Source organism: Acanthochromis polyacanthus, chromosome 22, assembly GCF_021347895.1.
Source record: "Acanthochromis polyacanthus isolate Apoly-LR-REF ecotype Palm Island chromosome 22, KAUST_Apoly_ChrSc, whole genome shotgun sequence".
NCBI lineage: Eukaryota > Metazoa > Chordata > Actinopteri > Pomacentridae > Acanthochromis > Acanthochromis polyacanthus.
Genome location: NC_067134.1, coordinates 8528197 through 8555167, shown reverse-complemented (window position 1 = coordinate 8555167; position 26971 = coordinate 8528197). Strand labels below are relative to the sequence as shown.

The 26971-nt window shown below is 41.2% G+C and overlaps 5 protein-coding genes across 55 annotated transcripts in view; 3 read left to right on the top strand and 2 right to left on the bottom strand.

Moving 5' to 3' along the window:
* The window catches only part of LOC127531769 (zinc finger protein OZF-like), a 180895-nt gene that overhangs the window by 21641 nt on the left and 132283 nt on the right, over positions 1-26971 (top strand). The window contains exon 2 of one of the 2 annotated variants that reach the window (XM_051941741.1): positions 6544-6692. The exons of the other annotated variant lie outside the window; for it this stretch is intronic. The gene's annotated coding sequence lies outside the window, so the exon portion shown is untranslated. The remainder of the gene's footprint in view (positions 1-6543; positions 6693-26971) is intronic. 2 annotated transcript variants of the gene reach the window in all.
* The window catches only part of LOC127531760 (zinc finger protein OZF-like), a 188509-nt gene that overhangs the window by 49092 nt on the left and 112446 nt on the right, over positions 1-26971 (bottom strand). For 3 of the 46 annotated variants that reach the window (XM_051941717.1, XM_051941688.1, XM_051941683.1), the window contains exon 1: positions 5925-6076. The exons of 35 other annotated variants lie outside the window; for them this stretch is intronic. The gene's annotated coding sequence lies outside the window, so the exon portion shown is untranslated. 8 more of the 46 variants (XM_051941686.1, XM_051941682.1, XM_051941719.1 and 5 more) reach the window with 7 other exon arrangements.
* The window catches only part of LOC110972652 (zinc finger protein OZF-like), a 124784-nt gene that overhangs the window by 7273 nt on the left and 90540 nt on the right, over positions 1-26971 (bottom strand). The gene's annotated exons all lie outside the window — the stretch shown is intronic.
* The window catches only part of LOC127531771 (zinc finger protein OZF-like), a 102800-nt gene that overhangs the window by 21298 nt on the left and 54531 nt on the right, over positions 1-26971 (top strand). Inside the window, exon 1 of one of the 2 annotated variants that reach the window (XM_051941774.1) lies at positions 6790-6809. The exons of the other annotated variant lie outside the window; for it this stretch is intronic. The gene's annotated coding sequence lies outside the window, so the exon portion shown is untranslated. Of the gene's footprint in view, positions 1-6789; positions 6810-26971 lie in introns of those variants that run through there. 2 annotated transcript variants of the gene reach the window in all.
* The window catches only part of LOC127531754 (NACHT, LRR and PYD domains-containing protein 12-like), a 100284-nt gene that overhangs the window by 69403 nt on the left and 3910 nt on the right, over positions 1-26971 (top strand). For 2 of the 4 annotated variants that reach the window (XM_051941647.1, XM_051941648.1), the window contains 4 exons: positions 18293-18466; positions 18746-18919; positions 20677-20850; positions 25638-25814. In XM_051941647.1, coding sequence (XP_051797607.1) covers positions 18293-18466; positions 18746-18919; positions 20677-20850; positions 25638-25814 — 699 coding nt within the window. Of the gene's footprint in view, positions 1-7358; positions 7482-9046; positions 9335-10994; positions 12802-17144; positions 17319-18292; positions 18467-18745; positions 18920-20676; positions 20851-25637; positions 25815-26971 lie in introns of those variants that run through there. The other 2 variants (XM_051941649.1, XM_051941650.1) reach the window with 2 other exon arrangements.

Below are 26971 nucleotides of genomic sequence, written 5' to 3'. Positions count from 1 at the left end.
ATAAGTCATAACCTCTGCATACGTGGAATACGCAACACCATAAAACATACTGAGCATTATGAAAGAACCAGACAGCAGAGGGATTTTTCTGAGGCTCTGACATGAAGTCAAGCAGAGGAGGCTCGCCCTCACCAGAAAAACACCAGCACAGTCCACATACCGTAAGAGACCTGCTGCAGCCGAACTAATAGTGAGATTTCTTTAACATACACAACTACACTGAAAAAAAACAATAATATGCTGTATAAATAAATCTGGTTTATTATAAATGAGGTGTAGTCTCCAGAGATCTGGGAATGTGGTGACAAATTAGAGCCAGAAACACAAACAGATTCATGCATGTCACTGTTTACCTCCTGCTTCTTTCTTCCGTGTGTGTGTGTGTGTGTGTGTGTGTGTGTTACAAATGCCTTAACTGCGTGGTCTTTTCCGCAATTACTTTGTCCATTTCTAGCAGTTCAGCCTTTTTTTTTCCCTGAATCTTCTGCAAAGAGGGTTTGATTTTGTTATGAGCTCGGCCATCTTTGTCCCTGCCTTTCCCTCAGCCATCTCAGCCAACTTGTCTGCCTCTGTTTGGAGTGACTGTCACATTGCTGAGGACCCGGCGCTTGTTCCTGAGGTCCTCAAGCTCATCCTCCGCAGATTTTCTCTTCAGTTCTTTGGCAGCACTCTCAACTTCACGAGTCCTACGCAAGTTTCTGGAGGGGGGCGTTTCTTCGTAAATATTAAGAGGGGGAGGTTGTATGTGCGCATGCTACATTCAGTCGTAGGAAATTAAATCTCCTCCAATGCCTTAACCGACTGACGTCACCTCACACAGGTCCTACTCGTACATAATAAAATCACAGGATTTTTTACGAGCTATAGGCTTTCACTTAACGCAATGAAAAGAGGAGAATAATTGTATAGTAGTTAGAAAATTTAATACCTCCTCAGATGACAAATATTACTTTTAGGGATGTCCCGATCAGGTTTTTTTGCCACCGAGTCCTATCATTTTGAGTATCTGCCGATTCCGAGTCCCGATCCGATTCTTTTCTAATATAGTAAAATATGTATATTATCTATTAAAAAAATAACAAAAAACTTACAAACTTTTTTATTTTCTTAACGTCAATTCAAAACAACACTTAGAACAGTACATTTCTGTGACTAAAAATAACAATCAGAAAATAAATAAATTTCCCTTTTAGCTTAGGTACAAAAGTAAAACTAAATAAATAATAAACTTCTATAAAATAAACAGCAGGTCAGCTCAACTCAAAGGCATGTAAACAATAGGGAACAAAGTTAACAAAGAGCCACTTTATAATACTGTAAGGCCAGTAGTAGTAATGTGCTCTTATGAATGGCACATATTTGTCTAGAGTTTCACTGAAGGACATGTATGTTTTTCTTGATGAAAACCAACATTTCCACCTTGTCAGGTTTGAGTCTATTCCTGTTTTCATCTAGGATGTTTGCAACAGCGCTAAAAAGTCTCTCACTGTCCACAGAGCTGCAGGGGGCACAGAGATACTGGCTTGCAACTGCAGCCATGGCGGGAAACTGATTAACATGTTCTTTCCAGTATTGAAGTGGATCACTTTTCTTGGAATGGTTTGCTCTGATAGGTAGGTCTGTACCTGAGCTTCTGCAGATGAGGTACTCACGGACCGAGCCTGTGACTGCCTTTCTTGTAGGATCTCCTCAAAGGCGCTGTCTAGGCTGCTACATGCTTCTTCGTGCCGTGATGTCTTGCTCACTGGCTCTGCTGCAGCCTCTGTTTCCTCTGGCTCTGAACTGGCAGCTCTCTTTGCATCTGCCTTTGCCACCTCCTGGATGAGGTCTTCCTTTGCAACAGACAAGTGAGCTGACTTTGTGAAGAAGCTAAAGACAGATGGAAAAAAAACCCACCAAAATTACATTTTAATAATTTACAAGACACAACATAGTTATTTAGTTAGATCACTGCAAAGCAAATCGTATTAAACTGTTTAAATAAAAAAAAAGAATTAACAAGAAAAACTTAAAAATCAGAAAATTAAAAGACTCAAATTGTGACTTAACTTTATATAAATACAATAGACAATGCAAGGTGCAATTAAACTTTACTTGCCCATCTTTGTATCTGGGATCTAGTAGAGGAGCAATGTAGAACAGTGGCTCAGTTTCAACCTCAGCAAAGCGCTTCTCCACTGCCTCCAAGAGTGTCCTCTTCATAGTCTTAATTCCCTGGTCATCATCATCCTCCCGAGACAGAACACGCCTGAGGACTAATGAATTAATATGTGGGTGGGATTGTGGTTTATTGCAAAATCATCAATACGTTTAGCAAAATAAAATTCAATAAAATATGTATTACCTGTTATGACAGGAATTACATCAGATGCAGATGCAGTTTCCCTGCTCACATCTCTGGTCAGCTGTTCAAAAGGGGACAGTACATCAGCTGTTTTCTTCATCAGCTCCCACTGGTGTGCTGTCAGTGATGCTGGTAGAGGTCGCTCTGCTGCAAAGACACTTAGAGCCCTTTTCTGCACGAGTAGGCTCTGCAGCATGTAGAGGCTACTGTTCTATCTGGTCTGTGCATGTGAAAAGAGTAATAGTAACTTTAGTGCAAACTACTACTGCCATCACAAAATGTAGCTTTAAATAACAGTGACTGTCTAGTGTAGGATGATCAAAATTCAGACAAAAAGTTATAAGAGCAAATCTCACCTGTACGTCTTGCTGAAGGCGTTTGACATCCATGTTGAGGTCCATTTGGATGTCTTCAAGACGAGAATAAGCCAGGGGTGAATGCTTGAAATGGCCCACAATCTTCCTCGCGTTGGCCAAGGTCTCTGTCACGCTCCTCTGTGAAAGCAGGCCCTCGTGCACACACAGCTGACATGAATGCACGACACAGCCCACACTACGCACCCCCACGTCCTTCATAGCTTTTCTCATATTTGGCGCATTGTCTCGTAATATTACGTGGACTCTTTCCTTTTCAATTCCCCAGTTTTGGAGCATCTTCTCCATTGCTCCTTGAATGCCCTCTGCTGTATGCGTTCCGCGAAATCCTGAGCATGGAGGGTAGCATGGCGTAAAACAAAAGTTGAGTCAGTCCACTGTGCAGTGAGGCTCAGTAGAGACATCGGAGCGACTGACGAGCTCCAGATGTCAGTGGTAAACGATATATAAGATGCTTTGGATAACATAACCTTAAGTTTGTCGGTTATCTTCTTATGAAGCGCTGGCAAAGCCTTTTCGGTGAAGTAGTGTCGAGATGGCATCTCAAATCGAGGCTCAATGTGCTCCATTAGCATCAAAAATCCTTGATCCTCGACAAAGGAAAAAGGCAGGTCACTGAGAGCAATCATTTGTGCTACCATCGCTGTGATGCTCTGGGCTTTAGGACTATCGCGGGGCATTTTTTCCTCTCTTTTTCAGTACGTCGAGTAGCGTGGGCTGAGAAGTTTTCGGCTGGTTTGTTTGTGTAAACTCTGCGTATTCCGTCGGGTGTTTGTTTTTCAAATGACGTATAAGATTCGTTGTATTAAAAGATGCCCTGTCTTTGCCCCCTCTTGAAATCCCAAGTTTGCAAATTGAACAATTTGCAATCGCGTTGTTTTTATCGTCCACCTGAAAATACTTCCACACCACTGACATGTTCTCCTGGTGTGCGTGCTCTCAGCTCATGTGGTAGCTCCACTTCCGTGTTTTGCTTCGCTTGACCAATCATGTTCTTGCAGGCACGTGATGTCATGCCGCACATATTGCTGTCTCTCTGTAATTACGTCTTTCTGCAGCGTGGAAAACCTATATACATCTCATTTAAAAAGGAAATTAAATAAAAAATAAACGTATATATCCAACCGAGTCCAAATCGGGAGGTAACTTCCGATCCCGATCGAGTCTGTAATCACGTGATCAGGCCTGATTTCCGATCATGTGATCGGATCGGGACATCCCTAATTACTTTCTAATACTTTTTGATGGCCTTATTTTTGGTAAATTTCATTTACTACCTTTTAATACCTTTTACAACCCCGCGGACACCCTGGAATCCACACATTAAGCAACATATTTCATGACAGATGGGACTCTTTAAAAAAAAATATTTCCCTGAAAACAGTTCCCAGTATGAGTGGCTGAGAGATCCTTTCAGTGCACCAGCTCCAACTGGTTCTAGCCTAGCTTAGCTAGACTGTATTCCCGTTATAAGGGATATACGGGAATATGGTCCAGTCCTCCTCCATTGACACATTTTGACAGGTTTTCAAGCTCCGAGCAGATCAGACCGAACCAATCAGAGCACCAGAGGTGGAGTTAACGATGCGACCGCAACAGAGTGAGGTTTCTCTCGTGCGCTTTCCTCTGTTTTGCACCGGCTGAATTTGTCCTTAAAACCTCAACAAGAAGCAGCTCTTAAAGCTTCTTCTTTTAATTCCGGCAGGCTGTACGATAGAATGCGTAATGCTGCCCTCCACTGTTGAAAGGGAGAGCTTAGATTTCCTCAGGACCCCTGTACGGCGAAGGAAGCTGTTAAAACTACAAAACATCATGGCGGAAAGGCAATTGTTAGGTCGCTTAGTGATTGCGTCACACATGTGTTACGCTGATTGGCTCTCTCCAATTCAAGCTGTGATCGGTAGTCCCGCCTCTGGGCTAGATTTGGTTCAATGGAGCAGTTCCAGACTGACTTTATGTGTATTTGTAATACACAATATAAAGGCTGTCTGGTCCCCAGGCAAAACTGGTTCCAGCTCTGCAGAGGAGGAGCAGTTCATCAACATGACGTCTGAGGTTCACATCTCAGACTCTGAGTGAATTCTGGCTGAGTGTAGAGAGGCAGTATCCACTCTGAGGGCAGAGGGCTACAGGCATTCTGCTTCCTTTTGCAACATCTTACCTTTGTGAGACTGGCTTCTCTGCTGTTGCTGCACTGCAGACCAAGTACAGGTCCCAGCTAAACATTGAGCAGGAGCTGAGAGTTGCAGTATCATGCTTCAAACCTCGCTTTGAAAAGTAGTTCACTGCAAAACGTGCTCATTGCAGCCATTAATCCTGACTTCCTCATTTTGATAAAAAAAAGAAAAAATCAGCACAAATTGTTTTATTATTTTTTGTTTTGTAGGTTGAAGTTTTATATATTGTGCTCCTGAGTTAATGTTGCTGAAGTGAATTTTAATTTGTTATTATTTATTGATTTTATTTAATTTTATTTCTCAGTATCAAATGGTGCAATAAGTTGGTCAAAAATGTTTACAGTTTAAACAAGGATTTATTTTTTTTAATTGCAGGCAAATTGATGCATTTAAAATCTTTTCCGTTACAGACTAAAAAACAATTTTATAAAGTTATTCTTTGTTGTAAGTTGAACTATATCTCTTTCTTTTTTCTTTTCTTTAATGTTAATAAGGACACAATGTTATGCAGAGATGTACTTACAACAATTTTATAGACAAATGATATTTATAGTCGTGGCGGAGAGTGGGGGGGGGCGCGAATTGTTTTCTTCTTGCTGGGGGGGCATAACAGAAAATAACTGAGAAGCACTGGATTAAGGAGAAAAACCTTTAAACAGAACACAAAAGGACAATGTTGGCATTACTGCATTCAGCAAATAGTAACAACCATTCCTCATGGACATTTTCACCACATTGGCAAAAGCTGCTCCACTCAGTTTATGTTTGTTAACCTCAACACCACATAAACTGAAGCGACAAATCATGGCATGAGCAATATTCAACCCAATACTATACCACACATGAATTTATCTGCATTTGAAAGAGCTGATTTTGAATCACAGTTTAACGAATTACTCTGAGCATTTGTATCAATTTTTTAACCATTTTATACTTTTTACTTCATGGTTTTAAAATTATTTAAAGTGCTTCTAAAGTGCAATCCTTTCCAGATCCAATAAATAAATAAAGGGCATCGTAAAAACTCACCTTTACAAACAGGATGAATTCACTGGTCTGAGCTGGAACCCTCTGATTAGCACCAATTAGCCTGCATGACAGCAAGTCGATCTCCGTGGCTAATGTTAATGCTAACACACATCGGCAGCTTAAACAGTCTTTTAGAGTCTCCAGAATTCTGCTCTTACCGGCTGCAACCCGGATTTTGGAGATGAAGGCAATCCTGCACAGTTTGCCGCAGATCTTGATGCTTTCCCAACAGAAACTCACAGACACTTTGCGGTCTCAGCTCCTCCTCAGTCCTGCGTGTGTCCCCTTTGATACCGCCGGTGGCAAACCTGCAGCCGCAGATTGGTTCCGCCCCAGCTGAGTGCAGGACCCAATGACGTATTTATAGAAAATCATTTCTAGACCATGATCACAAAGTCAAATACTAGATTGTTCTTTTGTCCTTTTCTGTCTCATTTTCACAATATTTTGTCTGTTTTTGTCTCATTTTTTTGTCTTTTTTGAATCTGACTTTTGTGGTTTTGATCCTGTAGTAAAAAGCGGTCCGGCCCACTTGAGATCAAAATGTCCATGAGGAATGGTTGTTACTATTTGCTGAATGCAGTAATGCCAACATTGTCCTTTTGTGTTCTGTTTAAAGGTTTTTCTCCTTAATCTATCAACTAAACGTATGGACTTATGGAAGTTTCCACCTCTGTGTCTCATGAATTTGTGACCACTGCAAAATAAAAGAGGGAAAAGAAAGAAAGCAACTGTCTGATTGATGAGTGGAGTCCTGCTCAAACCCTGGTAGATGAAACATCCTTTTTCAAGTGGAGAAACTGTGAGAAAAATCATGAATGAGAATCACCTGTCATTGAAAGTGGGAGGACACTTGACACTATGGGAGAGTGCAAAGAACAGAGAGTGAGAGCTGCCTTTAAACAGAACACTGAGCAGTAAAATACATTCACTAACTTACAGCATCAACAGTTTTCTACCAGCAGTCCTGTCTTGAATCACCTGCAGTAGCTGTGTGTGCACTCAGGTAAACTCAGTTCCGTTCGAGAGTTCAGTTCAGTTTAAACGCAAAGTCCATTCCGGGTTTACAACATAAATTTCCCACACAGTTCAGTCCAGTATAAACCAAATGAAAATCAACTTGAACTTGTGAATCCAGTCCGGGTTTTACCGCGGACCTACTCTTTTGCCCGAACCCGGAAAATAATACCACAGCGTCTTTTCGCCGTTCACAAACACTCATTCATAAATCTACACACACTCAAGAATCACTCACGGAATCATAGTCGGTTAAGGTCAGTCGGTCAGTCATCCAGTGGTCACTCCATCCAACTGTCGGACTCCGGTCCCAACAGCGACGAGGCGCTCCTCCTGATATTCCCCACAGACACAATGCCCCGGGTAAAATCCGTCTTCGGCTGATGCCCACTTTGTACATCGCACAGACCTCCAGAACAGAGCATGAGACGCGGACGTATGCCGATCTCTTCCTCATTCACTGATTCCCCTCCATGGCCTCTCCGGACAGGCTCTCTTATCCTATTTCCTGGATCAGCGTTTGAACGGCGCGGAGCATTGGTGAGTGTGAGTGGTGCTGCAAGGATCGTGGGTGTGGAAACTGACTCGTGATGACTGTGCACAGGACGGTCGGGCTGTGTGATGAGTGTCAGGGGCGCTACAATGGTATTTAAGGGTTGATGGTGGTATGGTAGAATGGTGTGGGAGGGTGCAGTGACGGTGACAGTGCATGTAGGTGGTAATTTACCAGGTGTACAATGAGAGAGGGTGGATGCTGAGCTCGATTTGGCTGCAAACATAATTAATAAAGTAGTAAATTTGTATGACAATTATCAAAATTAAATTATACATCAACTTTTGGTACATTTGTGCATAAAATATTCGGTCCAGTAAAAACTGTTTCGGTCCAGTAAAAAATTACTGTTTACTGGTCCACGGTCCAGTAATAAATTGTGCCCATTCGCGCAGACTGTATTTGCACTATTTTATTAGCATTTTTAAAAATTTATTTATTTAGTTTTGTTTTAATGTGTACAGCACTTTGGTTGGCAATGTAGTTTTTAAAGTGCTTTAGAAATAAAGTTGGATTGGATTGGATGTAGTTCATTTCTCTGGTGTGGTGTTTGTTCTGAACTATTCTGGTTGATCATTCAGAGCATGTCTTCAGATGTGAAGTGCTTCTTTAAGACTCCTTCAGAGTTTCTCTGGATCAGTGCACCAAAGAGCAGCTTCTACAAATACAGAGCATTATGGGATAGAAACTGCTGATAGGAAGCCTGAAGTGAGCGTAAAGGTTAGTTGAAGCTGGACCTGATTGAGGCTGGTGAGCTTTGGAAGCAGCCTGTTAGTCGTCCAGGAGTCAGTGAGAGACTTAGACGGTAATTTAACTTGTGGACAGCAGAGGGAGTTATTGCAGTTCTAGTTAAAGCAGCAGTTGGAGCTGCAGCGACTGAGGCTTGAATTAGAGGAAAAACTTGAAAGCATGAAACAGAGAACTAAAGAGGAAAATCCTGAGGAGCAGCAGAACCATTTGGAGCTTTACTTTCTGAAGGACCTCATCCAAAATCTGCTATAAAAATATTGGACATTAATATGATTTTCTACTTTCACTCTGTTATATTTTGAAGCATCATCAATACTGATCATATCTAACAAAGATTCATTCACTTCTCAGATTTTAACTTTTTAGATTGCAGTTTATTTGCGTTGTATGGATGTTGATAAAATGACATAAAGAAGTGTTTTCTATATAATATATGTTAAAGGGATATTTTTACAGTGTGGTACTACTAATACCACAGAGTGTAGCTGAAAGCAAAGTGTGCAAAACTGCAAAATTTCATGATTTTGTCTCACCTCTGTATTTGGTACAGCATGGTATCAATAGACCTTAGCATACTGATCAATAGTTGGCTTAATTTGCAGACCAATTGCGCATTGATGTATCTCGATAGATATATAAAATATTTTAATGATAAATAAGTAAGCTTTGACGGCATTCTTTTCCTGGAAATCATCTGATAAAACTGACCACAATAATGCAGACTGGTGGTAAATTGTAAACTGTGCAGCTGTTTTCACAGTAATTATTCATTTTGTCTGTCATATCTGTTGGCTCTTTACAGAGTGAAAGATGACAACGCCTAAAGAAATCCTTCTGAGGACTTTGGAAGAGTTGGGAAAAGAGGAGTTTGACAAATTCAAATGGTACTTGAACCAGGAAGGAGTCCTAGAAGACTTCAAATCAATCCCAAAGTCTCGATTGGAGGACGCAAACAGGGTCACCACTGTGGATCAAATGGTCCAGATCAATGGTACTACAAATGCCATTAAAGTCACCGAGAAGGTTTTAATGAAGATGAATAAAATTGATCTGGTGAGGAAAATCTCAAGAACCATCAAAGAATGTACAGGTAAGTAAGGTGAAGTTTAAAAGTGAGATGTTTCAGAGATACCAAGGAGAATACATAGATGTTAGAATGACTAATTAACATGATCCATTAATACAAACTGTCCTTGTTAAACTGCAACCAACAAATCAAATCTGACAAAATCTGGAGAGAACACAAAACACATTATCCACCTGGAAATCATTGGTTTGAATCTGCCAATATTTTCTGACCTCATTCTTCATGTCTCCACACACAGGAAACACATTACTTATCAAAAACCAGTAGAAAACTAAACCATATAAAAACTGCCAACCACAATTTGACATGAACAGAAAACATGAGAGAACAATCTGCACTTGAATGTGATTAAAGTCAAAATGAATTCAGGAACTGCAGAAAATAGCCCCGAGATTGATCCCAAACACACTTTGTCCATGTGGACAACCAAAGCAAACACACTGCAGTTGGTGTCTCCAGTCTCTTAGTTTAAGGCTTCATTCACACTAATGTGGACATTTTCTAAGAAGGATATCGTCACACTTCACATACTACTCTGAAAAAATGACACAACCATCATTTTGCACACCTGTCCACACAGAACCGATTGACTTGTATCAGTGGACTGGTTGGTAAAGGTGTGTCCATGTGTGAGTAAGAGACAGAGATGATGGGAGACAGTGGAGTGGAATTAGTGATCTGCAGTACATTATACTTTCTATACTTCTAAATGTACACAAACACACATTTCTCAACACACACATACACAAAATGAGCTCCACAGCAGTTAATGGAAAGAAGCCAAATTAGCGTTGCTGCTAACCTGCTCCAGAGGAGGTCATGTTCAGAGTTTGGAATTTAATCGTCTGTTAGAAGCATCTTCCTTTCACCAGTTCTTCTTCTGATAATTCTCTTTGAGTGAAATAGATTCTTAGCTGAAGTTTTATCTGAAAGCCACTTGATCTGTACATTAGTGATTACACTGAATGAAGCTATGCAGGTACAATATTTCACAGTGTATGTGTTGTGTTGCCATGGGAACCCACATGCTTTCACTGACTGATGCAGAAAATTCTTAAATAAGGGTTTCATACTTGGTCCTAAGTGGCTGACCATCCTGTTCTACACTGCTGGTGCTGCAGTTAATAGAATAAAGATTTAAAAAATGATTAATCTATCGGTTTTAATTTCAGTAAACATTCAATCAGATGAATTTCACTTTGGTTTGGCCATAAACCAAAGTGAAATCCTTTATTATGGGATAGTATAACAGAAATATTGAGTATCATGTCTAAATGAATGAAGTTTAAAATTTAACAGCTCCAGTTTGCAGCTATAAGTTAAAAATAAGCTGCATTGAGAGTCACTGAGTAGGAAAATACATAAAATAACTGACAGCATTAACTCTTTTCTGCCAAAATTACTCTCTGGATTCATTACTGTCGTTAAACTCCTATTTTAATATCTGTCAAACGCCAGGAAAACTGTTCCTCTCTGCTTGGATTCAGTCTGTGTTTGCATCATCCTCCCTGATTTCATGACACAAAGGATGACTTTCCCATAAAACCTCCCACCCAGTGAGGACCTGACAGTCCAGTAACATGAATCTATAACACACCTCAGTTCATTCAGACATTTTTTAATAGGATCTTCTCATTTCTGTAATTTCTTGTTTTTGATTCAGAGATTCTGTCCAGGTGTCAGGAAAAACTCAAGTCTAACCTAAAGAAGAAGTTCCAGTGTGTGTTTGAGGGCATTGCTAAAGCAGGACAGAAAACCCTTCTGAATGAGATCTACACAGAGCTGTACATCACAGAGGGAGGGACTGCAGAGGTCAATGATGAACATGAGGTCAGACAGATTGAAGCAGCATCCAGGAAACCAAACAGAGCAGAAACAACCATCAGACCAGAAGACATCTTTAAAGACCCATCTGGAGAAGACAAACCAATCAGAACAGTGATGACACAGGGAGTGGCTGGCATCGGGAAAACAGTGTTAACACGGAAGTTGGCTCTGGACTGGGCTGAAGACAAAAGCAACCAGGACATCCACTTCATGTTTCCATTCACGTTCAGAGAGCTGAATTTACTGGCAAAGAGAAAGTTCAGCTTGGTGGAACTTGTTCATCACTTCTTCAGTGAAACCAAAGCAGCAGGAATCTGCAGCTTTGAAGACTTCCAGGTTGTGTTCATCTTTGACGGTCTGAATGAGTGTCGCCTTCCTCTGGACTTTGACAACAATGAGGTCCTGACTGATGTTAGAGAGTCCACCTCAGTGGATGTGCTGCTGACAAACCTGATCAGGGGGAAGCTGCTTCCCTCTGCTCGCCTCTGGATAACCACACGACCTGCAGCAGCCAATCAGATCCCTCCTGACTGTGTGGACATGGTGACGGAGGTCAGAGGGTTCACCGACTCGCAGAAGGAGGAGTACTTCAGGAAGAGATCCAGAGATGGGAAGCAGACCAGCAGCATCATCTCCCACATGAAGACATCACGAAGCCTCCACATCATGTGCCACATCCCAGTGTTCTGCTGGATCACTGCTACAGTTCTGGAGGAGCTGCTTAGAAGCAGAGAGGGAGGAGATCTACCCGGAACCCTGACTGAAATGTTCATCCAACACCTGGTGGTTCAGACCAAAGTGAAGAAGGACAAGTATGACAGAGGAACTGAGACAGATCTAGACACCAGGAGGATGATTGAGTCTCTGGGAAAACTGGCTTTTGAGCAGCTGCAGAAAGGAAAGCTGATCTTCTATGAGTCCGACCTGACAGAGTGTGGCATCGATATGGAAGCAGCCTCAGTGTACTCAGGAGTGTTCACACAGATCTTTAGAGAGGAGAGTGGACTCTACCAGGACAAGGTGTTCTGCTTCGTCCATCTGAGCATTCAGGAGTTTCTGGCTGCTGTCTACATGTTCCACTGTTACACCAACAGGAACCAAAAGGTTCTGGAGGACTTCCTGGGAAAAGACTGGAAATACAACAACAGTGACACTCTGGATGTGTTCCTAGAAGGAGACACTCTGGATGTGTTCATGAACAGAGTCATGGAGAAATCCCTGAGATGTAAAAATGGTCACCTGGACCTGTTTGTTCGCTTCCTTCATGGCCTCTGTCTGGAGTCCAACCAGAGACTGTTAGGAGGTCTGCTGGGTTGGACAGAGATCTGTCCAGAAATGATCCAGAGAGTCATCAACAACCTGAAGATGATGAACAGTTATGGAATGTCTCCAGACAGAAGCATCAACATCTTCCACTGTCTGATGGAGATGAAGGATCTCTCAGTACATCAGGAGATCCAAGAGTTCCTGAAGTCAGAGAACAGATCAGAGAAGTACGTCTCTGAGATCCAGTGCTCAGCTCTGGCCTACATGCTGCAGATGTCAGAAGGGGTTCTAGATGAGTTGGACCTGAAGAAGTTCAGAACATCACCGGAGGGAAAACGGAGACTGATTCCAGCTGTGAGGAACTGCAGAAAGTTTCGGTGAGTCCAGATGTGATGAACATGATCAGTCAGTGTTGATCAGGAGTTCAGTTCTTCAGACGTTCTCACCAGAACATTCTCATTATTCTCAGTGTTCCACTTGTTTGTTTCTAACATCACATGTCAGCTGTGTTTAGTCTCAGATGTTCTTCAGATGTTTCAAACGCTGTGAAAATGTAGATTTTTCATTTGCTTGTGTTTAAAGCTGTTAAATTAATAACTGTTTTCTGTTTCATTCTAATATTTGGTCATCTGACAGTTTTTTCTTTTGTGTTTCTCCCTTTGGCTGATGGAGGAAACATGCAGATCTACTGAAACACATGAAGAACTGCAGAAGTTCTTGTCCAGGTTTTATCACAGTATCACTTTATCACATGTTGGAGGTTCAGACAGTTTTCAGTGAACACACTAAAGTTATTATTACATGAGGAGCTTCTGAAAGCAGATTTTATTCACTCCTGTTCAGAGTTTAAAATATGATCTGAATCATTTTGTAAAGTCTGGGACAACAGCTTGAATGGATTTATGTTGTTTTTTTTTTGAGTTGCTCGCAATTTATTCTTTTTGTATGAGTTTTTATTCATCTCAAAGATTGATAAATTGTTTTGCAACGCTAGATAGTTCAACAAATAATTCCTCTCATTTAAACTGAGTATCTAAGTTTAGCTGAAGCAGCTGCTTTGGTCACACATGACAATGATGGGATAATGTTGATGCTGAAACAGTGATTTGGTTTCTCAGACAGAGAATAATCCAGAGATCAGTGAAGTGATTCAGTCACTTGTCCAACAGTTTCTATCTAAAGCTTGTTAACGTGAACATGAGACTCCTTAACTACTGATCATACAGAGACTGTCGCTGCAAAGTGTGTAAAACTGAGTCATGGAGAATTTTATTGATCTGAACTCAGCTGTTTATTTTTTTGAACAATGTGTCTATTTGTTTTTTTTAAAGAAAACAAACACAAACATAACATGAAGAACAAAAACAAAACAAAAATAGCTCAGGTGGGACAAGACAATAACAAGTTCCAGATCAGACAAGAGTTTACATCGGCAGGCTAGGCCAGTTTAGGAAATCCTGATAGTATGGGAGAAGACAGTGTAGGTCCAATATATTTTAAGTATGCTTCCCAGACTTTATGGAAAGTGTCCACTGTTGAGTGCAGCATACAGGTAATACATTCATTAGGGATACAGTCCATTTGGAGATTGTGCCACGATTTCTTTGTTGGGGTGGCGTCCTTGCTCCAAAAGAGCAGAATGTTCTTCCTTGCAGCAAAAGTCGGTAATTTGAAGAGTCTTTTATGCTTACTGTTGGTAATATGAACATCGAGGAGACCGAGTATGAGGCACATAAGGTCCAGCAGTATTGACTTACCAAAAATAGTGGAGAGTTCATTTGTAATATCTCGCCAATACCGCTGTAGTTTAGCACGACCAGAAACAGTGCACATAATCACCAGTCTCAGTATTACATTTCCAACACAATGAGGAGGAGTTAGAGTCTTGTTTGTTTTTTAGAACAGGTTTGATATGGACACGATGTAGAATTCAAAACTGAACAGATCTGGCCTGGTTGCAAACAGATATATCCACAGCATGTGCCCATACCTCCTGTCAGGCTGCACCGTCTATAGAGATGTCCAGGTCTTTCTCCCAAGCTTCCTTGGTGGGCTGGGCGGTTGGAGGTAGATTGGAAATAAGTGCCTTATAGAAAATAGTAATATGTTTCTTCCTAATCTAAGCTTCCCAATCACATCGGAATTATTCACAAATAAAAGGCTAAACAGCGGACATTTGGACTGAGAGGATTCTACATCAAGCCAAATGGAGGCTGGATCTTGTTTAAGCCAGTCAGCTATCACCCGTAGGTGAGCTGCAAGCTGATATAGTCTCACATTAGGAACATCTAAACCACCATCAGAAGCAGCCACTTGAAGTTTTGTCATCTTGAGTCTGGGTCTCCTTTTGCTGCAGATAAAAGCACTTAGCCAGCCTTCCAACACCTTAATGACCCTGTTTGATAAAAGAATAGGGATCATCTGCAGTGGGTAAAGCAATCTGGGTAGAATGTTCATTTACAGTTGTTCAGCTGTTCATTTTAAAGAGGGAAGTCGTGTTCCAGAGTTTTTATGTCTTTACTCATATTCAGTTTCTCACAGACAGAATCTCAGGTTATCAGAGCAGAATGGTAGAAGTCAGACTGTTTCCAGAAATCTGATTCACTCAAAGCTCAGAGTTGTGTTTTAATGCTACAAACCCTGATTATGTGTTTGTGATGACTTTATGATGGAAACAATTCAGCTCTGTTGGTTTGTTCTTTGTGTTTCTGCTGAACAAGTTTCTCAGAATCTCAAAAAAGAACGTTGAGGACAAAAGTTGACTCAGTCGTCTGTCGTCACATCAGAATATTTCCTGATGTTCATATTAATGATGTTCAGGTGTGATGTTGTCCAGTGATCAGTTTGATTTGTGTAGCGTTTGACAGCAGACTGTAAATGTTGAGTGATGGAGGTGAAGCTGACAGCAGCAGGTCCACAGCAGAGACATCATCATCTTTCTACTGGAACTGTTGATACAAAACCAACAAGCAGTAAAGTCTCAGTAAAAACAGACAGAAAATGTTCTTCTGATCCAGATGTTCTCCTGAGAACTTTGTGAAGTCAGACATGGGATCAGATCACACTGACAGACTGTGGACAGTATGGAGGCCTGAACATAACTCAATCTTCTGTGCTCCATCTGCAGATTCAACATTTACATTTTATGTGCAGTAGAAACCAGAAGTTTACATACACTGATTAAAAAACACCTCACTTTTTTTTCTCACTGTCTGACTATTTGCTCAATGCCAGAATAATGAGAAAGAATTTTTTTTTGAAAAATTTTCATTACTTTCTTCAAAGTCAGATGTTTATGTACACTAAGATTACTTATGCCTTTAAACTGTATGGGAATGCCCAGATGATGATGTCATGGCTTTGAACAAAAGCTGAAGACCCTCTGAAGATGCTGGATGAAGCTAGTAAGACAGTGTCATTATCCACAGTGTAATGAGTTCTGTACCCACATGGGCTGAAAGGATACTCCATGAGGAAGAAGTCATTACTACAAAAGGAACATAAAAAACTCAGATTACAGTTTGCAAATGCACACAGGAACACAGACCTTAATTTTTGGAGACTTATCCTGTGGTCTGATGAAATTAAAACTGAACTGTTTGGCCATAATGAGCATCGTTACATTGGAAGGAAAAAGGGAGAAGCCTGAGTACACCATCTCAGCTGTGAAGTACATCAGTGGCAGCATCATGTTGTTGGGGTGTTTTGCTGCAGGAGGGACTGGTGCACTTCACAAAATAGATGACATCATGAGAGAAGATTATTTTGTGGAAATATTGAAGCAACATCTCAAGACATCAGCCAGGAAGTTAAAGCTTGGCCACAAAGGAGCCTTCTTGATGGACAATGACCCTAAGCATTCTGTTAAATTAATTACAAAGTGACTTATGGAGAACAAAGTTAATGTTCTGGAATGACCATCACAAAGTCCTGATCTCAGTTCTGTAGAAAGTTTGTGGGCAGAGCTGAAAAGACGTGTGAACAAGGCTGACTAAAACCTGACTCAGTCACACCAGTAACTAAGTAAAATGGTAAAAAAAAAGTCAGATTTTATGTCAGACGGTGAGAAAACAAATGTTGTGTCTTTTTCTACAGTGTGTGTAAACTTCTGGTTTCACCTGTATTTCTATAAAATGGTTACAGATTCCAGGAAGCGTCCAGGTGGGATCCGATCCTCCTGGGAGAGTGAGGCAGGGGAGTAAGGACAGAGCAGAGGCAGGCAGAATCTGAGACCTCCTCCAGAGGTGAGAGTAGGTATTCATGGACAGACAGGAACGAGCGGGCAGCACGGCCAGCAGAAACTACAGACACAAGAGAGCACAGGTCAGGTAAAGCATGAGAGCTCCAGCAGACCTGTGTGTGAGCCAAAACACTAACAGCTGAAGCCACTATCTGGCAGGGTGTGGAGTGTGGAGCCGGTTTCTATTGTGGAGGATGAGGGACAGGTGTGCTGCCCGGAGTTCTGCTGATGAGGCTGACTGAAGATTGCAGAAAGCTGCTGGAGAGAGTGAGGGCAGGAGAACAGAGAGAGAGAAAGAACTAAGGAGTGTAGAAGAGGAAGAATAAGGGAGGAGGAATTCAGAATTCAGTTTCATGTCAAATACAGAGAAGATCAGCTGAACCACTGATGTGTTCAAATGTTCTGCTGTCAAATGCATGAAGGAAATATCAAATGTTTGCTTTCATGTTAATATGTTTTGTCATTTATGTGTCTTTACAGACTTTCTTACTGTGATCTCTCAGAGAGTCACTGTGAAATCGTGGCCTCAGCTCTGAAGTCCAACCCCTCCCATCTGATAGAACTGGACCTGAGCTGGAACGAAATCCAGGATTCAGGAATGAAGCATCTTTCTGCTGGACTGCAGAGTCCAAACTGTAGACTGGAAGCTCTCAGGTCAGTTCACTGTTTTCAATATATTCAGTTAAAATCCTGGTTTGTGGTTCATAAATTTTCAGTGGAAGATTTGAATGAGACAAATCTATGAAGCTGATTTCCACAGAAGAAGAAGATGATGAAAAAATGAAAGAATGAAGAGATTTGATGTTGGTAGTGTCTACAGATACGGACCCGTACCCGTAGCCTGTGGCCTACGGATACGGCACTTTCCCTTATCATAAATATTAATGAGACGTACATAAATATTAATGAGCCGGCTTGGTAATCCGAGTGATGAAGGCGCTTCCGTGATTCGAGGTGAATCTGCGTGCCGAGCCTGTCATGTCAGTCATCTGCTGTTCTCTTTTCTATCATGCATAATGTCTTATAAATATCATTATCTGACTTTTTCACGGACAGCGATTTGGGGGTTGAAATCAGCACTACTATTAAAAATAGCAAAACTTTTTATTCACGTGACCCTGTTCTAATAAAGCACAAACAGCAAACAAAACAAATGGTGGAACTAACAGCCAGAGGAGACGGTGTATTTTTGGTTAAATTATACAATGTTCGCCGTCAAAGTCATTCATATAAACTGCCTGCAATGTGCAGCAAATAGTAGTTAACCGGCGCCAGCTCTTCAGTGACCTTAACGGTCCGTACCTCTAGTACAGATGCTACAGGTACGGGTCCGTACCTGTAGCATCAACCTTTGATGTTGATCCTGTAATGAGAGAGTGGACTGAGGTCAGCAGATGTTACTGATGTGTGGACATGAATAGGTGGATGAATGTTGTGCTGACATGTGGATGATGTGTGTAGAAGGCTGACATGATGATGATCCACAATAAGAGAAGGACAAAGTCACTGCTGGTTTTAGAGAAAAGCTGATTGATGAGGACAAAGTAATGTTGATCTGCACATTCAGAACCTGAGCACATCTGATGGATCATCAATGATTTGATCTACATCTTTTATTCTTTATTCAGATTGGAGCGCTGCAGTTTGTCAGAGATCAGCTGTGATTCTCTGGGCTCAGCTCTGAAGTCCAACCCCTCCCATCTGGAACATCTGTACCTGAGCTACAACAATCTGCATGATTCAGGAGTGAAACATCTGAGTAGTTTTCTAGCGAGTCCAGACTGCATCCTGAAGACTCTGGGGTCAGTTCATTGTCTGTCTGTTACTGTTGTAGATCTGAGGTATTTAATGACAACTGAAGCTCATTTATGTTCAACAGAACTTCCATCCATGAAGCTGTAAATCTGCTGTGGTTCTTATTTTCTGTTTTCTTTAGTGTGTTGACACAAGAGACGAGTGTTTGTGACAGAAAATGTAGAAAATGTTCAGTGTTAGTTGTTAAAGTAAATCATGGTGAAACTCTGAATGATTTCAAGCAGGAACTTTGTCTCCTTAACTCACATATTTTATTCTTTATTCAGATTGGTGTACTGCAGTTTGTCAGAGATCAGCTGTGATTCTCTGGGCTCAGCTCTGAAGTCCAACCCCTCCCATCTGGAACATCTGGACCTGAGTCTAAACAACCTGCAGGATTCAGGAGTGAAACATCTGTGTGGTTTTCTGGAGAGTCCAGACTGCATCCTGAAGGATCTGGGGTCAGACATCATGTTTTATTTGTGTGCTGAGATGAATGTGATGTAAAGTTGTGGTGACTCTAAACTGCAGCCATCAGGCTGATGTTCTACTGATCCACACTGAGGATCTTCATGGTAACGTCTGTTTTCTTCATTCTCTGCTTTCGTCCTTTGACTGTGGCAGAGAAATGTTGAGCTGCAAATTTCCAAACAACTTCAGTTCAGATCTGACCTCATGTTTCTCTTCAATTCAAACTGACAGCAGCAACTCATATTTTTTTTATTATTGATGGAGCTGTCAGTTATTTCAGTAGTTTAGTTCATCAAATGTTAAAAACTGAAAAGTGTTGATCCCAGTTTGTCAGAGTTGAAGGTGACGTCTTCAAATGCCTGTTTTTTTCCAGCAACATTTTGAAACCACAAATATTCAGTTTAATGTGGTAGAAAACATAAAGTGTTGACAGTGAACAAAGTAGAACCAGTTTGATGTTTTACTGGATAAATGACTGAAACCATGAAGGAAATGTTTCTGATGTTTTGTTCATGGACTCATCCAACAGTGGACTGATAGTTTCAGCTGTAATTGAAGCTGTTTTTCATCCTGAGAGACAGAAACTAATATCCAACATCTGCTGGTTGAACTCTTGGATGAAGCCGTGTGATGATTTAGAAAGTGAAAGTGAAATGTTCAAATCCAAGACACCTCTATTGACAGAAAATTTGTGACAGCTGATGAACATCCATCCTCGATACACCGCTTTATCCTCACTAGGGTCGCGGGTGGGGTGGGGTGGGGGCTGGAGTCTATCCCAGCTGACTCGGGTGAAGGCAGAGGACACCCTGGACAGGTCACCAGTCTGTCTCAGGGCTACATATACAGACCAACAATCACACTCACATTCACACCTACAGACAATTTAGAATAACCAGTTAACCTCAGCATGTTTTTGTACTGTGGGAGGAAGCCGGAGTACCCGGAGGAAACCCACGCATGTACAGGGAGAACATGCAAACTCCATGCAGAAAGATCCCGGACTCAGGCCGGGACTCAAACTGGGGATCTTCTTGCTGCAAGGCGAGAGTGCTAACTACTACGCCACTGTGCAGTCCAGTTGATGAACAGTTGAAGTCATTTATCAGTAACAATGGGAACATTTTCTGCTTCAGTTTCTGCTGATTTTCTTCTTTTCTCTGATTTGAGTCATTTGAAAGTGAAGATGTTTGTGTTTGAGAAAACAGCTTGAAGACGTCACCTGGTCCTCTGAAAACTGTGATGGACACTTTCCACTATCAATGACAGATGGATCAATAATGAAATCATATGAATGTAGAGTCCTGATGGAAACGTCTCCATGGTTCCAGAACATGAAGATATTTTAGAGTCTGGAGCCTCATTTTGTCCACGTTTCCTTCTTGTGTGTTTGTGTGACTCTGAGCAGAAAGTGAAATAAATGTCAGAGTGTTTTTCCTTGTGTTTGTTGCTCAGCATGAGTTTGTGTGGATGGAGCCACTGGTGGAGCTGCAGAGTTTCAGAGCTGAAGTCACTCCGTCTTTATTGAAGCAGCAGCATGTTGTCATTAATATGAATGAGAGCTCTTCTTCACTGCTTCTGTTGGACTGTTTGAAGCTGCATCCTGTTGGCTTCAGCTGTTTGGAGTTTCCATTTTCTAAACTTGGACCTTCTGAAGCTTCTTCATCTCTGAACTCATGATGAAACTCTGAATGATTTCAAGCAGGAACTTTGTCTCCTCAACCCACATCTTTTATTCTTTATTCAGATTGTGGAGCTGCAGTTTGTCAGAGATCAGCTGTGATTCTCTGGTCTCAGCTCTGAAGTCCAACCCCTCCCATCTGGAACATCTGGACCTGAGTGGAAACAACCTGCAGGATTCAGGAGTGAAACATCTGAGTGGTTTTCTGGAGAGTCCAGACTGCATCCTGAAGGATCTGGGGTCAGACATCATGTTTTATTTATGTGCTGAGATGAATGTGATGTAAAGTTGTGGTGACTCTAAACTGCAGCCATCAGGCTGATGTTCTCTATCTTCTACTCTTCAATTCAAACTGACAGCAGCAACTCATTTTTTTTATTATTATTATTGATGGAGCTGTCAGTTATTACAGTAGTTTAGTTCATCAAATGTTAAAAACTGAAAAATGTTGATCCCAGTTTGTCAGAGTTGAAGGTGACATCTTCAAATGTCTGGTTTTCAACCATAAACATTTTGAAACCACAAATATTCAGTTTAATGTGGTAGAAAACATAAAATGTTGACAGTGAACAAAGTAGAACCAGTTTGATGTTTTACTGGATAAATGACTGAAACCATGAAGGAAATGTTTCTGATGTTTTGTTCATGGTGTGGGGGTATGATAGCCTAGCCGCGCTAGACAACCCACAGCAACTAATTTAATTCTCTGCCAGGGTGGGTCTAGTTACCCTCCATAAGGCTCGAGGCTGGATTCTCCTAAAACTGGCCGGACCAATCACCATGAAGTGTAGAGTCAGAAGGCGGGCGTAACTAAATGACGACAGAGGCGCGACGATTCTGACAGAAACAACCGGCGCACAATAAACAGTTATCTTTCGACTCGGCTTTGGCCACAGCCCTTAAAGATTTGTAGCTAAAATTCAACTTGAAAGATAAACAAAGGACGGCACTGAAGTGTTTCATTGAGAAGAAAGACGTATTTGGACTTATGCCGACGGGATATGGCAAATCCTTAATATACCAGTTGGCTCCGCTGGTTGGGAAGCTAATGGGACTTAGCCACAATCCGCCAGTGCTCTCGGAACTACGTCAGCCTATTCGTTGCGTTGATTGGTTGTATACCTACCCAATTGCTGCAGAGGGATTTGATAGACAACCTTTTAGCCCGCCTCCCTCCCTGTCGAGCTTCCCTGGACCCTTGTGCCGTCAGAAACATGGGTGTAGCATGGCTAGGCTAGGGGTATGAAAATACTGATGTAAAATAGGCCACCCCCTTCAAAATGTATTTAATTGGTAATAATATTGTGCTTTTCATCTTCAGTTTACTTTTTTTCTTGTCTTTTCTCCTAATGTACATTATTACTGAGCCACACAGTTTAGATTTGCTTTAGATGCAATTCATACAGGCCGCCACAAGAGGGGGTTGCTCTCATGGGAACCTCAGGCCGCTGCAGCGTAGAATAAGCAGGCTCTGCTCATAGACTGTATATAAAGATGGACGTAGCATCTGGCTCCAGAATTGAAGCCAACCCGGAAGTGTCAAAAACTTGCAATATCACGCCGTCCGCTAGGGTTGGCTCCAAAAAGCTTTTTCTCCATAGACCCCAATTCATTTTTGGAAAAAATAAAATTTGATATTCTGATTTTCTACAGCTCAGGATTTTTTTCCCATTCGTTTTCATGGTCAAAATGAGAGATCAGGTGGCCGATCTTAAAATAAATCAATACTGAATTTTAAATAAATCGTTAAATTGGTGGAGCCAGGGGGCGTGGCTATACTTGATAGACAGCAACAGAAGCCTCTGCGGTAAAATGTGGGCGGGATAAGAGAGTCCTCAGCCAATCCTGCCCCTAGTTGCTCTCCGGTCCAGTCTGTTTGATGACGCTTTTTACGTCACTGGCTCCAAAAAATCCAAAACGGCGACCAGGAAGTAGCAAAATCCGGGCTTCATTTTCTCGGCGTTGAAACCAACGGGTGACGTCACGGTTAGTTTACGCCTGGCTCTTCTGCACCATGACAAAGCAGACAGACGGCTCAGATCCACAGCACAGCATTTATGTTTTGTGTTGTTGTGTTTCAGGTATGTGTTGAGGACACTGGTGTATGACTGTGAGTCATGGTTGCATTGCTGGTGGGACAGTTTGGCCATGTTTTCCGACCAGGTGTGATTGAGAGTGATTTGTCGGTTGCCAGTCAGAGGCGAGGCTAGGCTGGGGTGGTACGCGAGCGCAAGTACGTGGGTGACACATGAATTTGAATTTAGCTAATCTAAAACTACTGTGTTTACTACTGTGAGGCTAAAGAGATTTTTGTACATTTTGTATTTTGGTTTTAATAAATATGTGCAGGATGTTGCTTGGGTTGCCACCTTTCAGAAACGAAAATAAAGGACGCCCACCACGACTCCTCGGGGCCACAGTTCAGTAAAATTGAAAAGATATTCACAGATTCAGACTTCCGGCATCAATTACTCATAAGATATACATTGATAAAACATAAACAATGCCTCTTTTCCATCATTGTAAGGCAGACAATGTGCTACAAGCCCAGTTTTATCAAAGTAGCTGTCTATCAAGCTGCAGGAATAACATTGGTGTCAACTGGAGCCAGTTGAAGGCTGCAGATTCTGTTGACACAACAGTGTATCAGAGTGAGGTTATTGAATATTTGTGTCTCTCTTCGCTGTTGCAGCGGTTTTGCAATTTGCAGACAGTCCCTGTTCCCTCCATAGACACCAATGTTATTTCTGCAACTTGAAAGGCAGCTACTTTTGATAAAACTGGGCTTGTAGCACATCATCTGCCTTACAATGATGGGAAAGAGGCATCGTTTATGTTTTGACAACCTACATCTAATGAGTTATTGATGCTGGAAGTCTGAATCTGTGAATATCTTTCCAACTTTACCAAACGCGGGGCCACAACCACCCAAGGAGTGGTTTATTTAATTTTGCAAAAAGCATTTAGTCATACTTAAAGTTTTAAGTGCTTAATTAACACAAAACTAAGAGTTCTGTATTGTTTTATGATCACAGGTTCTGTCTAAAAAGATGTGGCATCATTTTAAACAGTGAAACCAAACTAATACAATGTAATGACCAACCAGTGTATAATACTGGATTCTGCAAAAACTAAATGCAGAATGCTGTAGAAAGAAATTCTCTACAGATATTTTTCCCATCTAAATCTTATCTTTACACGGTTACTGTATTAACTTATTTATGTGTGTATGAATGTATTTACTGACTTATTTATTTAGTACTTTTAACATATCAGAGTTCTGAGTGAGTTTTTCTTTAGATAGGCAAAGGCCATTTATTGATCACACTTAGGCTATTAAATAAATGATCTAAAAAAAACAAAAGCATTTAAAATACTATTAAACAACTTAGGCATTTATTGAGTCAGTAAAATCCTGTAGAGTCTACGGCCACATTAGTCTGACTATAATCATCCTCTGGTAAATTCACAACCATGTACTGATGTCTCTTACCAAAGGGACTTCAGGAGATGATGAGATGATGATAAACTGTGACCTGCTGGTTGGTTCTCTCTGTTCTCATGTTTCTTACATGTTGGTCTCCTGATGCTGCCTTACTTCAGTCTATGAGCAACAGAAACCACAGTTTGCCCTGTACCTATTGCCAGGGTTCCAGTCTTCCCACTCACGCCTGTGCTTTTGAAAACGTTTTTGCTTCTTTGGACGTGGTAGAGTTTCGGGTGTAGACATTTTTAAACATGCGGGAGCAGCAGCATCTGTAACCAGGAAACCAGAGACAGGACCGGGAAACAGACCTGCTGGACCTCACATTGGGTCCTCACTACATAGTTCTAAGGAAGATGAAATTGGCTGCCCTTAATATTTCCTGTGTTTTATTTTGTTTATTATGCAGTTTTGATGCGTGTGTGACAGACGTGTATGGGACATTTATGAAAATATGGAACAATTAGCGTCCCGTATTGAATCAATACGGGACGCTATGATTAATTGTCAAATAAAGGACGATTCCGTATTTTAAGGGACGGGTGGAAACCCTAGATGTTGCGTAGAATAAGCAGGCTCTGCTGCACCATGAAAAAGCAGACAGATGGCCCAGATCCACAGCACAGAATTTATGTTTTGTGTTGTTGTGTTTCAGAAATAAACCCATCAAAAGACACACTGACTTATGTCCTCAGTTATGTGTGCAACAATGGACTCATCCAACAGTGGACTGATAGTTTCAGCTGTAATTGAAGCTGTTTTTCATCCTGAGAGACAGAAACTAATATCCAACATCTGCTGGTTGAACTCTTGGATGAAGTCATGCGATGATTTAGAAAGTGAAATAATCAAATCCAAGTTACCTCGATTGACAGTAAAAGTTATGACAGTTGATGAACAGTTGAAGTCATTTATCAGGAGCAATGGGAACATTTTCTGCTGATTTTCTTCTTTTCTCTGGTTTGTGTCATTCAAAGTGAAGATATTTGTGTTTGAGAAAACAGTTTGAAGACGTCACCTGGTCCTCTGAAAACTGTGATGGACACTTTCCACCATCAATGACAGATGGATCAATAATGAAATCATGTGAATGTAGAGTCCTGATGGAAACGTCTCCATGGTTCCAGAACATGAAGATATTTTAGAGTCTGGAGCCTCATTTTGTCCACGTTTCCTTCTTGTGTGTTTGTGTGACTCTGAGCAGAAAGTGAAATAAATGTGCGAGTGCTTTTCCTTGTGTTTGTTGCTCAGCATGAGTTTGTGTGGATGGAGCCACTGGTGGAGCTGCAGAGTTTCAGAGCTGAAGTCACTCCGTCTTTATTGAAGCAGCAGCATGTTGTCATTAATATTAATGAGAGCTCTTCTTCACTGCTTCTGTTGGACTGTTTGAAGCTGCATCCTGTTGGCTTCAGCTGTTTGGAGTTTCCATTTTCTGAACTTGGACATCCTGAAGCTTCTTCAGCTCTGAACTCATGATGAAACTCTGAATGATTTCAAGCAGGAACTTTGTCTCCTCAACTCACATCTTTCATTCTGTATTCAGATTGTGGGACTGCAGTTTGTCAGAGATCAGCTGTGATTCTCTGGTCTCAGCTCTGAAGTCCAACCCCTCCCATCTGGAACATCTGAGCCTGAGCTACAACAGAGACCTGCAGGATTCAGGAGTGAAACATCTGTGTGGTTTTCTGGAGAGTCCAGACTGCATCCTGAAGACTCTGAGGTCAGACATCATGTTTTATTTATGTGCTGAGATGAATGTGATGTAAAGTTGTGGTGACACTAAACTGCAGCCATCAGGCTGATATTCTCTATCTTCTACTCTTCAATTCAAACTGACAGCAGCAACTAACAGTTGTTTTTATTATTGATGGAGCTGTCAGTTATTTCAGTAGTTTAGTTCATCAAATGTTAAAAACTGAAAAATGTTGATCCCAGTTTGTCAGAGTTGAAGGTGACGTCTTCAAATGTCTGGTTTTAAACCATAAACATTTTGAAACCACAAATATTCAGTTTAATGTGGTCGAAAACATAAAGTGTTGACAGTGAACAAAGTAGAACCAGTTTGATGTTTTACTGGATAAATGACTGAAACCAAGAAGGAAATGTTTCTGATGTTTTGTTCATGGACTCATCCAACAGTGGACTGATAGTTTCAGCTGTAATTGAAGCTGTTTTTGAACCTGAGAGACAGAAACTAATATCCAACATCTGCTGGTTGAACTCTTGGATGAAGCCGTGTGATGATTTAGAAAGTGAAATGTTCAAATTAGGGATGTCCGATAATATCGGCCCACCGATATGATCAGTCTGATATTGGGGTAAAAATCCATTCTCAGGCAATATCATCATCGTTTTTTTGCCTATCATGAAAACTGATAAAATAATGCCTGGATTTCGCCGACATTTACCGGCGTGCAAATGATCACATCATCAAACTCTGTCCTGAAGCGTGTAAACAACCATGACGGATTTCTGGCGTTTGGCTCAAAATAAAAAAGATAGGACTCATTGCCAGTTGAGTTTGTCTACCAATGGAATGAGGGGAAAGCAGCTTTTGCTCTCAACCAAACTAAAATCACTAGCCAATGGGAGTAGAGTGGGGGAGGGTCTTAGAAAGACGTTGAGATCCAGCTGCAGGTGAGTCCATTGTTGTCATGGTTACAGTGACGCAGTGATACAGAAATCTTTAACAAATCTGTGGATTCAGGCTATAAGCCGCATCACTGCTAAAATCTAATCACTTGGTCCTTGTGTCATTTATAACCTTCCCTGAAAATTTCATACAAATCAGTTCTTCCATTTTTGTGAGTAAGGTTGCTCACAGACAAATAGATGGAAGGACAAACGTACGCTGATCGTCACATAACTCTGCTGCAT